At 33.1% G+C, this 14,043-nt stretch overlaps 1 protein-coding gene across 2 annotated transcripts; it reads left to right on the top strand.

The window, feature by feature from the left end:
* The first annotated feature begins 4,401 nt into the window (after positions 1 to 4,401).
* Positions 4,402 to 11,553, top strand: LOC109806588 (uncharacterized). 2 transcript variants are annotated; one of them, XM_020369040.3, is made up of 6 exons: positions 4,405 to 4,857; positions 6,098 to 6,190; positions 6,285 to 6,518; positions 7,140 to 7,242; positions 9,956 to 10,185; positions 11,116 to 11,553. In XM_020369040.3, exons 1-6 carry the CDS (start codon positions 4,565 to 4,567, stop codon positions 11,333 to 11,335), a joined length of 1,173 nt encoding a protein of 390 aa, XP_020224629.2. In that variant the 5' UTR covers positions 4,405 to 4,564; the 3' UTR covers positions 11,336 to 11,553. The 2 variants fall into 2 exon arrangements, with proteins under 2 accessions (XP_029128768.1, XP_020224629.2); XM_029272935.2 differs by lacking the exon at positions 11,116 to 11,553 and having other exon boundaries at positions 4,402 to 4,857; positions 7,140 to 7,285; positions 9,956 to 10,014.
* Positions 11,554 to 14,043: the final 2,490 nt, after the last annotated feature.

Genomic DNA, 14,043 nt, shown 5'->3' with positions numbered 1-14,043 from the left:
AATAGGGGGCTTCACTTCTCATTTTTCACACACCTCTCATTCTCATTCTTTCTTCTCTTTTGTTCTCTCTTCTTTCCTTCTCCTTCTTTCTGAAGACCAAGAGGAATCTAGAGGAGGAGGTTCTGCCCTAGTTTTAGTTCCGGTCCCTGTTTAAGGAAAAAGAGGAGGAGGTTCTGCCCTAGTTCCTATTTATCCAGGTACGGGGGAAAAAGGATTATTTATATATAGAGTTACATGAGGGAATTGGGTAGAGGAAGATCCCTTAGGGTTATGAGTAATTTATAATTATTTCTGTTTGGAGAATTAATTGTCTTATGTGATTCTGTATATCTTTAAGACTACGAATATATGATTTATTTGTAAAAATGATGCTCTGGAAGAGAGAACAAAATTATAGAAAAGTGCCTATAAGTTAGGTTGTGAAAAATTGGATGATTTCTGTTTGAGGAATTGATGATCCCATTAGATTTTGTATATGTTGAGGATTATAAATATGCTAATAATTTGTAAGAATGATGATTTGGGAGAGAGAACGAAATTGTAGAAAAGTGCCTGTGAGCTAGGTTTTGGAACAATTGGGAATTTTACTGTTTATGTTAAAATTATATTAAATTGATAATTCTATTGTTTATTATATTAATTTATGAATGTTATTGTTATATTATTTAATAAGAATTGATGATTTAAATGTGAATTGCTTGAGGGATGTGTAAATCCTTATTTTGTTAGACTTATCTGTTGTGTATGTGATATGGAATTGTGTATGTGATATGGAATCGTGATATGAGATGAGATGTTGTATGGACATGATTAAGAATGTGATTGCGATGTGTTTTCTCACACTAATGACTAGGGATGGCACGACCCCTGGGTAAGTGGTGCCACAGGGAGGGCGTGATCCTAGCATGGTGTGGGATGAGTAAGACAGTTAACACACACCACTTATGTCGATTATGGCAGCCCTGGCATAGGGTTAATTGCAAGAGACTGTATGGATTGTAATGTGATTGTGATTCCTCACACTCATGCTTCAGGGACGAGCGTACTCCTGAATGATCAGGGATGATACGAACCCTAGTATGGTGTGGGTTGAGTGAGGCAATTAACCCGTATCACTTGTGTCAGATGTGGCGAGCAAGGACGGAGCCAAGGGGGGACCTACGGGTGCCACGGCCCCCCCAACAATTTTAATTTTTTTTATATACATATATATTACTATATGGCATCCCCTATTTTTAATATAAACTCATATGTATAATTAAATGAATAACCCAAATTTATTTTTTTATTCAACTTTTGGACTTCTGGTACGGCCTGCTATGTGGTATCACTTTGGAATTTTTTTTTTTTTAAAAAAATGTAGCGCCTCATTTGATCATTCCAATTCTCGGCCCCCCAGTATTGAAATCCTGGCTCCGTCCCTGGTGGCGAGGTCTTGGCATGGTGTTAATTGTAAGATTGGCTTGAATTATGGATGTGGAAATGATATTGTTAATCGTAAAATTGTGTGGATGGTGATGGATTGATAAATTATGATACATGCTTATATATATATATATATATATGAATTATGATGAGATTTCATTATGATGTGGTTGTATGTACTTTGCATATAGATATTTTCTTTTCTCACCGTATAAATTGTGGATGTTTTAGGTGAGGAAGATTCGGCTACGATTAGAATGCCAACAGTTGAATTGTGGGTATGCTATGATATTGTGACATCGAGGCAGAGGATTTTTAGGACAGATTTTATATGGATTTGGAATTGTAAATATGATTTTGAAAACAATTTGTAAACTTTGAAGTTTTATTTTCAATTATTATGTTGGTTATTGATAAATGAATATGAAGGTTTTATGTGAACCCTTTTACCAACGTTAAAAATTTTATTCTTTAGTTTATTTATATGATTAATATTTATATATGTGTTGGGGTAGTAAGGGTGTCACAAATTTCATAAGGCTTGAAGGAACTTAGTAGACACTTCTAGATTTTGAGTCCAAATTTGATGGATATGGCATGATGAATCAAAGTTAAAAAATATTGCAAGATAAAAAAGAGTTGAAGAGAGCTAGAGAATGACTAACTTCTAAAGTCATGGATGAGTCATTTTTTACTGCTCTATTCCTTTCTTCTAAATTGGATTATCAACTTGATTTTTCTTTTCAACCTAATCCTATAACTTCTTTTCTCTTGATGTCCGAGAAAGAATTGTACATAAAGATTCAATGGACAAAGCAATTCAATTAGGTAGTAGATCCATATGCAAAACAAGATTCCAAACTTTATTCGAGGATGAATCACATAGAAGAGGTGGGAATGATAGGAATTTATCAAGATGTCAAATATATTTTGCAAATGATAGAAGAGACCCATTAAATAGAGAAAGATATAATGGAGTTAAAGAATATAATTCATAGAATCTAACTAACCCAAATTTAAATATTAAAGATGTGTTTATGGATTAGACTTTATTCGGGTGAATTACTTAGTTATTAGGCTGAAAAGTTACTTAAACTCATTTTCTCAATTTTAATGTATTTTTTTTTGTGTTTTATTTTAATTAAACAAGTTTAGATGATTTTTAATATTGCCTAGTTTAGTTTTGCATGATTTTAAACTTTCTAGTGAAAAATAAATGATAGTGAAAATTTATTTCCTAGTAAAATCTTGGTAAATTTTTTTTAAAATAATTAGTTTCAAAAACTATTTGTTTCATACTAGCCTAAATAAATTTTCTTACTGTTCTTACTAAATTTATTTATAAGTAGGAGGGGAAACAAGGATAAAAATGTTAATGAAAACTTAAAGAAAAAAAAAAGATGTTTATATAGAACTAAAACAAGTAGTTTCAAAATCTTGACTAAAAAAAAATAATGATTATATAAGTATAAAAATCAAAATGTAAAAATAATGTAAGCATAAAAACTAAGTTTGCGTATGAATATTCGTTAACATACTATCCAAAACATTTAAACGGAGAAGTATGTCTGACTCGATTGATATGAACGAATTGCCCACTACAAACATCAAACCAAACATACACTAAACATAAAACACACCATATAATAATCTTACATAAGCTTCGCATCTTCCACCTTTAAAATGCTCATTTTTTATAATAGCTAACTCCAAAAAAGAATTTAAAATATTTGTATAAAGAATAAAATATATCATTTTCAAGTGTATGAATTAAAAAGTGAAATTTATATAACTACAAAAATCAAATGAATAATTAAACTTTATTTTCAAATGAGTAACTAGGATTTGTTAAAATTATATCATATATAGTCATTTTATGACAATTTCAAGCAGATTTTGATCATCTACTGTTCTAAGTTAAACTGTACGAATCTCATCTATAAATATATTTCATTACATCATAAAATAAAATTTTATTATATATAATGGTGAGATCTAGAACTGCATGTTAGGCATGGCAAGAAAACGGAGTGGGGCGGGGCGGGTTTTATGTTCCCTACTCCCGTCCTCGTCCTCGATAATTGTTGAAGATAAAATCTGGGTATCGATTCTTGTCTTTGGTAGGGTTCGGATTTTCCCACTCCTGTCCCGCTCCTATTTTTTTATTTTTATTATTATTTTTTATTTCTAATAAATATGAAAAATTTAAAAATAAAATAAAATAATACAAATTTTTACATATAAATATTTCTAATTTTAATTTATATATATAAAAATAAATTTTTAATTTATTATTAAGCGGGGTAGAGGCGGGGCGGGTATTGACATCTCCGTCCTCACTCCCGCCCTCATTTTATCAATCAGAAAAAACTCAAACCCGAACCTGATAAACACAAGTTTTCTCCATCCAAATCGAGACGGGTTTGGACAGGTATCCATGAGACGCGGGTTAGATTGTCATACCTACTCCACGCTGTGTAATTTCTCTCTAAATTGTAGAGGTTCCTAATTCATTTCAAGCTATAGAACTAATCTTAAAGTTGTAATTTTCTTTAATATATAAAATTTAAGAACTTAATAAAAAGAATTAGTTTAATACCTATTTAATTAATGTATTTAAAAATTCAAATTTGTAATGTTAATATATACGGAAGAGAATTCAATCTAAACCAGTGTATCATTTATTTACTATTACACTAATTTTGTCAATTTAATTGTAATTTCATATTATTTTATATGTTTATATCAAATTTTATTCAATTTAAATAATTTAAAAATAATTAAAATATTTATATTTTAATATATTTTAAAATAAATATATTACATTATATAATAAAATAATGAATTGATTCGAGATTAATATATAATTTTATACATATAATCTACGTATAATCTAAGAATAAGAATTTTTAATTTAATTATAAGTTTCGAAAAATTAACATTTAATATATATATATATTTTTTTTTTTTGGAGATATTGGAAGTATCATGAAAGAATTATCTTACAAGTCCTAACAGCAATGGCGAGAAGAGAATCTGAAATCTCCCTCCCTCACTCAACTGAACAGAGCAGAAGAGAAGCGCAATGAGAACATCCTAAACACTTGTGTCCCTCCACTCTCCAGCAGTTAAAATCTCAATGGCACTTCACAGAGGCCCAAAGCCCAAGCCCAAGCCCGCGAGATCCCCAATTCTGGTCCTCGTAGCATCAGTCACAGCGATTGCGCTCCTCTTCCTCTTCTCCTCTCTGCTCTCCACCACCGCCTCAAAGCCCAACCTTCCACAACAAAAACAACAACAACACTTCGAAAAGTACCTCTATTGGGGCACCCGCATCGACTGCCCCGGAAAACACTGCGGATCTTGCGAGGGCCTCGGTCACCAAGAATCCAGCCTCCGCTGCGCCCTCGAAGAAGCCATCTTCCTTTCCAGGTACTCTCTCCGCTCTCTTCAATTGCAACGTCACAAATTTGAATTGCTGACCCAATGATTTGTGTGCAACTTGTCAAATTCTTGTAGCCCCACGAGAAAGCAACTCCTCTACATCAATTTGGTCGCTAATTCTTTTTGATTTTTGTAGCGTTACCAAACTACTGTTAGAGGTATAGCTAGCTAGCTAGTTAAGGAGAACGGAAAGTTGAAATAAGTTTTTCCATAAAAATTAGATTTTGGATAAACTGCGATCAAGTTATGCATAAGTTAAAAATAAGATTTTAGATAAACTCTGATCAAGTTATGCATAAGTTAAAAATAAGATTTTGGATAAACTACGATCAAGTTATGCACAAGTTAAAAATAAGATCTTGGATAACATGAGAGAACTTCTACAAATTAGCTTATGGAGAAACTTATATTTTTCCATGGTAGAAGTGTTTTTGAAAAAGTTTACTTAAAAAGCCGGCTCTTAGATGGTTACAAGGTGAGGATGGCTTCATCTTTCCAGTTTTCAATTGATTCCATTTTGCTGATTCTCTCATAATTATCTCTTCTCTTGCGTTCTACCACCTCTCATATCATTTACTATAAAGGATAAAACTTACATTTAGTACTACCATATGTACTATTTTGTTGGACAAAATTCAGTTGCAGTAGCATAGGTGTTGTTTTCCAATCAAAATTAGTTTTACTTTGGTAAAATACATAATAAGTTATTCCATTAAATGTCAACGTTTATTCCTGAAAAATCTAATACTAAATGAAAAACAACACCAATAGTAACTATGGTACTATGTCTAAGTTTTTTCATTAGAGTTAAAGTTTCACTTTAGTAATATTAATATGTGCAATAAATGATTCCATTAAATGTTAATATGTATTACTGAAGTAAAACTCCAGTTCTGATTGGAGAATAACACCAACAGTACCTATAATTCTGTATCTAAGTTTTTTCCTTTGCTAAAATGAATCCTATGAATGTTGTAATTCATTATGTATCACAAAATTATATGTATTTGGCTCTTTAGTTAATGAGTGTCTCGGATGATTTCAATGAATTTAAGAAGGGAGAGTGTATTTGTTATTTTTTTTTTTTTTTTTGGATAAGAAGAGAAAGTGTATTGGTATGGACTATTGTTGCAGTTGTGGACAGTAATTTGAATCCTTAATTGTAATTAATACAATTGCAAGGACTGAAATGGAAATGCTAAATGAAGTTGTTATGTGTTTCTTGCAGAACTTTTGTGATGCCTTCGAGGATGTGTATTAATCCCATTCATAACAAGAAAGGGATCCTTCATCATTCCGCTAATGCCAGCTCCGAGGAACTGTGAGTTTCTTTATTATTGTTAATGTACCCTGTTATACTTTTTCATTGCATTGCTTTGCTTGATGTAATTGGTCTTTTTTTTTTAATGTGCTAGGTGGGATGCAACTTCTTGTGCCATGGAGTCTTTATATGACACAGAACTTATGTCAGGTACGGTTCCCGTAATTTTGGACAATTCAAAAGAGTGGTATAGGGTTCTATCGATGAGCATGAAGTTGGGGGCCAGAGGAGTTGCACATGTGGAAGGAGTTAGCCGTCTTGAACTTAAAGAAAATAGTCGCTACTCAGATTTGTTGCTCATAAACAGAACTGCGAGCCCTCTCTCTTGGTAGGTACATAAAGAAGAATTATGGTTGATTTATTTTATTACATTGTAAAATAAGGTTGATTGTTTAATAGTAAGTGGGGTAGGTTTCTATAAGAAAGGATCATATTTGACTTTCAGCCAATTTATGCAGGAAACAATAAAGATTGTCTTTTAGGATGGAGAAAAATACAAATTTTCTGTATTCAATTTGTTATGCTTGTCAAGCTGAAAATATTTAATAAAGTGACAATTTGTATGAAAATTTGTCGTCACTCTGCATCAAAAATGTGTATTAATTTAATATATGTTTTCTTGTTAAAGGAATTTGATTCAAACAAGCAGGATTGTAGAAGTTGATGCATGATCAAAAGACATTTGTTGATAGGAAGTCTAGAACACGTGAGCTATTAAAACTGATATACATGACAAATGTATAATTTGAGTTTAAAATATGTACAATGTGGTTGACTTTGAAGTTTTAATTGTATCACAACTAAGTTGATTTGTAAATCGTGCCATGCCATAACTGCCAAAATGATACTGCTATGTAGATGATTGCTCATAAAACTGGTTGTTAAATGCCATGGGCAGAGATTCTTCTTAAAGTTATCGCCATTTTTTGAAGTGTTAGTGACTCTTCAGGTTTATGGAGTGCAAGGATCGAAACAACCGCAGTGCCATAATGTTGCCATATTCATTTTTGCCGACAATGGCTGCAGGGAAATTACGAGAAGCAGCAGAAAAGGTCCATCTGCTACATGGTCTTTTACAGTCCTTAGTATTTGAATGTATGATTGATTTAGTTTTAAATTCGTTTTTATTTTTATTAAGGGTTTTGAATCTATGTCTTGGAGAATACAACTTTAAGAATATAAATATTTTTAGCTCTTCTATATTGGATTTGGGAGAACCAATATATACAAGAGGGAGAACCAAGCTGCACTTAAGTTCTCTACTGAACATTCCCTTACCACTCGATGTGGGACTTAACTTTTCTGAGAGCTAAACACACATGCCAATAACAAAAAAATTAAAAGAATCAAACACGTTTAAGCCTTAAACCAAGTAATTATTAATATTCAAATTCTAACACAAGCTTCTTAACTTTGCTTCTTCGGTTTCTTCATCAACACATTCTTCTTCTTGTTTAACTTTGTTTCCTTTTCCCTTAGTTTGAAGGCCTAGAACTAAACCCTAAATTGCACGTTGACTTCTTTGATCTTGTTTTTCACGTAGGCTCACTACCCCCAATTGCAATGGCAAGTGGCAACAATTCCCCAAGTCAAGATACCATCATCAAACACCATTTGATCTTCTGCACCTTCATCATTTCCATCTATTTCTTCTAACAAGTAAAAACCACTCATTACTATCAAATATCAACAATTCAACACCATATAGGAGAATGGGATCCATCATATTAATATAATTGAAATGGTTTTTAAGACCTTGGTTATATTTAATAAAAACTAAGTGTTGCATACTTTGATGCTCAAATCCTTCTTTGATATGTTTGGCTTTCTTAACAATGGTAGTGGGTCCGATGATGCTACAGTTGGAAGTTGCCGGTGTTTTTCCACTTTGAATATTCAAAACTTCTTCCACCTCTTCCTCCTCCTCATTCTTGAGTCTCATCAAGTATGTCTGGCTTTCTTCCTCGTGCAGGCTTCTGTGAATATGTATTTCACTTTAGAAGGAGCCTTTGTACAACTATCAACATCTCCCATCGTTCCCACTTGATGTCTCTTTGCTTGGGTAATACTGTTGGTGATAGTTTTGCCACAAAAGTCAAATAATATAGCCTCTGTACTGTTATGTCTTTTTTAAACTATTCCACTGCCAACGTTTATAGTTGTTACATTAGCCTTTGCCAATGTATAGGACTATAGGGAGAAATTGATATAGAAGCAGAGGCAAGGCAGTGCTTGGTGGTGTCCCCTGTGACAGAGTGGATGAAGCCATTACTGATTCAACCTTTTAGAGAGGTTAAAGGACAGATTAGAGAAGGAAACAGAACAGAGATGAGCAAGCTAGAAAATGACCAGAACAGAGATGGGTCTTCACTGAATATTGAGGGTACCATCAGAAATGATGTGCGCCACCGGATTCTGACTGGGAATTGACATGGACAATGGGCCGTAGGGAATCTTGCTGGAGAGAGCTGTGGTTTGTTGGAGATGGTAGAGTTAGGGTTTCAAGTGGGGGAGCACAAACATGGACTAGAAAAAGGTCTGAACAGGTTAATGACACAAAACCAGGGGTAGAGAGGATCATTATGTCCATTGGAGAAATAGCAGTTGAGATGAGTACAAAATTGTTCAAAAGCAGCCACGATTTGCACAGCTCCAGCCGTGACATTGAATTAAGTTAGAGGGGTCAAAGGAGTGGCAGTTGTGTTCGATGCCCTGCAACATTGCTATAGTGCTGCCATCACACATGGTTTAGAATTATGGAAAAACTATTTTTAAGGTAAAATTCTTGGAACTAAATTTAGTGGCAGTTGTCACTACACTACTACTACTACAACAAAAACAATAGCCTTATCCTATTAGGTGATGTTGGCTACATGGATAACGTGATATTATTGGGCTCAATTAAAACCAAATCCTGCTTGGTCTCTCTCTAATTCTTGTCATAGTGCTAAAAATCATGTGTCTACTCTCCTCATTGGTGCTTTCGAGTGGTCTTCTTTGCACATGTTCATACTACGTTAACCGATTTTCTGTAATCGTTTCTTCTATAGTTATCACACTAGTATATCCTCATATACAATCATTTTTGCATCTGGTCCCTTATTGTATATTAATGCATTCATCTTAACATGCTTAATTGTACTACTCCCACTTTCTTCTCTTGTTATTGCTTTAAAGCCACGATTACTATAAATATAGCATAACTGATCATATAACACTGATAAAACCTCTCTTTGAGCTTGGCTGGTACTGTGTGGTCACAAATGCAGTCATTTTTTATTGGTAGCTATCAATTTTCAGAAAACATTGACAATATATTCTGCATTTTGTTGCATGCATGATTGCTAGGCGAACCAGTGCTTGAGGGATTTGAGTCGATAAAATTTACATATAATATCATAGTTGTTCTCCAATCAGAATTGGAGTTTTATCCAAATAATATGCATAATAAAGGATTTAATTAAATGTCAACGTGTATTATTGAGATCTAATACTAATTCTGATCGGATAACAATACCAACAATACCTATAATACTGTATCTATATTTTGTCCTTTGAGTTATTCTTTTTCCCTTATAATAGGGATATAGATTTGGGACAGGATTAATGAAATTTATTTAAGCCCCAATAGATGACAATTTGCTTATTACCTGTAAATTTCAAAACTTGCGGTAATATATGCTTGGTATATTGAAACTGTCGCATTGCAATAGAACAGTATCTATTTGTTACACTTTTAATTTCTGATCATACTCATGTTCACAGATCAAAGCATTACTTGGTGATTATGATGCCATCCATGTTCGTCGTGGGGATAAAATAAAGACCAGGAAAGATAGATTTGGTGTAGCAAGGAGCCTGCATCCTCACCTTGATAGGGATACACGGCCAGAGTTCATTATTTGTAGGATAGCAAAGTGGGTCCCACCAGGAAGAACCTTGTATATTGCTTCAAATGAAAGGACTCCTGGTTTTTTCTCACCACTTTCTGTCAGGTAATCATTCTCTTGTTCACATTTGGGAGGAGGGAGGGACGCGAGAGGGGATTCCTACATAATAATTTCTTTGGCTGCACCAATTATGCCTGATAGATTGACAGTAAATAAAACATTTGGTTGCGCAATGGTCATGGAAACAATATTATTTTTTATCTGTGGGCATAATTCATGCTCTGTCTCAAAGTTGATAACTAAATACTAATTTGCGTTTGCGATAAGTGGTTGCTATTGGCTAAACATTATTTTAATATTTGGATCACATGTTTGTCATTTATGTTCCACTGGAAATTATTGTTATTTTTAAGTTAGCATCTGGATTTATTTAAAAAAAAAATTGCAATAATTGTAGTATGCTTCTCTTTGCATTCTTTAAATTACAGTGTTTTTACCACTTCAGTTTTTTCTGAACTGTGTCCTTCATCTGTTTTATGATGCATTATTCGTGGCTGGTTGTTAGATTTGACTGCTTATGGACACTTGGTCATTTTTAGTCAATATTGTTAATAGAAATTAGGGTAAAACACCATCTGAGCTCCTGAAAGTATATGACCCTGATACTATGGTCCATGAAAGTATAAAAAATAAGAAAAAAGCCCCTGAAAGCATATAATGTTACTCACTTTAATCCAAAATTAAAAAAAAAAGCAGGACTTGAATGATAATATAAATGGATATTTGGGAACTAAAATGATAATAACTAATAAGTGGTTACTTTTATAAACTTAAATGAAATAACTAGAACTTTCAAGTTTTATTAAAAATTTCCTTACTCTTAGGAACTAAATTGTTAGTCATATGCACTTTCAGGGACCCAAATAGTGTTTTACCCTATAAATTAAGAATAATATTATGTACTTAAGTTTCTGGAGCAAACTTTTTGCCAGTATCAAATACTTTTACTTAATACTCTTTATGACTCATTTGCAGGTATAGAATGGCATATTCGTCAAACTATAGCCATATCTTGGATCCATTAATTGAGAACAATTACCAACTATTCATGATTGAGAGGCTTATAATGATGGGTGCTAAAACGTTCATTAGAACTTTCAAGGAGGATGAGACAGATCTTAGCCTCACCGATGACCCGAAAAAGAACACTAAACTTTGGCAGATACCTGTTTATAACGCGGATGAAAATTGCTGACTACGCCTAGCATGGTACAATTTCTATGCAAGACGCATGAAACTAAAGAATTACTTACATCCCCGAAATCTTTAGGAAGTAATTTTTGCAATGGAAGAAATGAGGTGATTGAATAGTTTGTGTTGTAAATTGTGATGTTAGCTACAGTCAAGAATTCATTAATTCATTAAATGTATACTTGTCTTGCAGTAAAGTTGAAGTGACCACTTTTTTATTTATTATTTATTATTATTTTTATATGTTGGACACTAGTTTTTATGTAACGAGTCTTAATCCAAAATTTGGCTTCGTACACGTAAAATTCTACTCTGGTATCATTCTAGGTGTTTACAAATTCTTTTTTCCTTTACCTTTTCATCAAATAATTGGACTTTATTTATACCCAAAGCAATAGTGATAGGAAAACAAAGAATTTGGTTATTTATACCTCCTTATTTATTTTTTTGGTTACATAAGCAAAAAAGAAAAAAAGAAACGCACAGAAAGCTGAAAAGAAAACTAGAAACACAACTAAAATACCTAGTAATGTGCACAAAAGTTTCCTTCTTATCAGTTCGTAAAAACCTTTTCAAATCATCTAGGGGCTCCAACATCAGGACAAACTTATCATCTCCAGTTGCACACAATTTTGTCAAGTAATCTACACAATAATTTCCTTCTCTAAAAGTGTGTTGTAGAGACAAACCCCACTTTCTCGACATATGCTCTTTGATAGTGACCGTCTCATTAGCATGTAAGTGGAGTATGATATCCATCGTGATGAAGGATCATTCAAGGAGGATATACACTTGATTAGCATGTAAGTGGAGTATGATATCCATCGTGATGAAGGATCATTCGAGGATATACACTTGAAGATTATTGAACCTTTAACTAGGTCCATGATTAGGAGGTTAGAAGATGTTTCTACAGAGGAAGTGCTTATTGGACCTATGTTCTTTATGAACATTGAGTATGATTCTTCTTTTTAGTTCTTTAGTTTTTATTGTATATACCTTGTATGATACTTGTACATAGTAGTTACTTGTATAAGTATATTTTGTTTTTATATTTGTGAGACACTTTCTTTCTTTTCTTATAGGATATCCCTTTGGGATTTTAGGGTATGTTACTTGGAGACTTTTGCTGCATTTGACCTTGTATTAAGGGTCATTAATTTTCATATTTTTAGTAGTAGAAGTGGGGTGACAAATAGTAAGGTGTGTAAATTTTGTTAGTAATTGGGCCTTTGGTGGGCCTAGACTAAATTTTACATATTAGATTTGTTTTCCTCAATTTTTTTTTCAAGGAATTGATTTAGCTAGGTCTCACCATAATTTGGTGAACCTAACTAAACCAATTCCAAGAGTTTTGGATTGAATTAAGTGAAGGAAACAAGCTTGGCCGCCTAGCTCCCTTCCTTGGCCGAAATTACTTGGCTTCTCCCACATAATTGGATAGTTTGTGCTACAAGCTTCTAGCTTAACTTGCTTCCCAAGCTAGAAGCTTGTTCCACAAGCCTCCTAGATAACTAGATCGGTTAGCTTGAGTGCAAGAAGGCTAACCATGGTTCTCCTTGAACCATAGTTAGCTTAGCTTGCACCACAAGCCACTCCCTCACTATATAAGCCTTTTCTTTCACTTTGTAAACACTTTTGATGATATTAAAGAGAGATTTATGAAATTTTTTCATAACTTTCTCTCTTCCAAAAGTCTTAACCTCTTTAATTCCATTCCATTTCTCTTATCCTCTTCATACAAGAGTGTAGTGAGATTTGAAGTGGCTAATCTTCCTCTAAGGAGTGGCGCCATTTGGGAGTGTTCCTCACCATTGAAGGTGAATTCTGAAGCTTCATCCACCATTGGAGGCTTTGGAGAAGCTTAAGGAGAACCAAGGAGCCAAAGGTCTAAGGAAAAGCTTGAAGAGGAATCAAATCCAATCCGGTTCCAAGTCAAGTCTCCATCACCCTGCTTGATCAAGTTTATCATAAGCATGGAGTCAAAATAACATGTTACCCCCTTGAATCCTCTATTCCAACAGATACTTATGCCATGAAATAGTGCCATAGGCTTTGCATACAACACACTATTGTGACTAAAAAGCCTAATTGGAATCGGGACGACAATGGATAGGGTCTGGGTAGGATCCTATAGTACCTATTCTCATACCTACAATTAAAAATAATACTCGTATCCAGTCTCATACCCGTGTGGCTATCAATTTTAATCCTCATCCCTGTATCCGTTGAATATACATGTGTACCCATATCAGCATCCACATTTTACTTATGTATAAAGAAAATAAATCAATAAAGAGAAAACATTTCATACAAGCAAACATAATATTAATTTGTCAGGTTTTTAACATTACAAAAGTCTAACATAACAATTCTTTTATAAATACAAAAAATTCAATTCTTGTAAATAAACTTTTAAAAGAAATCAATGTAATAAAAGTTGTAATTAAACTTCCAACACCATGATCATGTGTTAACAATATTCTCCAAGACGTATGAAAAAAATTGTACAAAAATCAATAAGATTAAAATTATAGATTAAATTATATACTATAAATTTCAAAAAAACAAACATGTAGACATTTGATCTCATCATCGGAATCAACTTTTCCATATTTTTCTAAATGCTTGTCTTCGAACCTAGTAATACCAATAGAAACTAAATGATGATAAAATGGATGATTAGACAATTTAAATTAATAATTAAAACTA

The sequence above is a fragment of the Cajanus cajan genome, chromosome 7 (assembly GCF_000230855.2).
Source record: "Cajanus cajan strain Asha chromosome 7, NIPB_CcT2T_4, whole genome shotgun sequence".
In the NCBI taxonomy this organism is placed as follows: domain Eukaryota; kingdom Viridiplantae; phylum Streptophyta; class Magnoliopsida; order Fabales; family Fabaceae; genus Cajanus; species Cajanus cajan.
This window is presented reverse-complemented; position numbering and strand designations above follow the sequence as displayed.

Excerpts from the sequence above, each read along its gene's own strand:
- LOC109806588 (XM_020369040.3), top strand. The coding sequence starts at position 4,565 with ATGGCACTTCACAGAGGCCCAAAGCCCAAGCCCAAGCCCGCGAGATCC. Across the intron at positions 4,858-6,097 it reads GAAGCCATCTTCCTTTCCAG|AACTTTTGTGATGCCTTCGA; the intron begins GTACTCTCTCCG and ends TGTTTCTTGCAG. Across the intron at positions 7,243-9,955 it reads TACGAGAAGCAGCAGAAAAG|ATCAAAGCATTACTTGGTGA; the intron begins GTCCATCTGCTA and ends TCATGTTCACAG.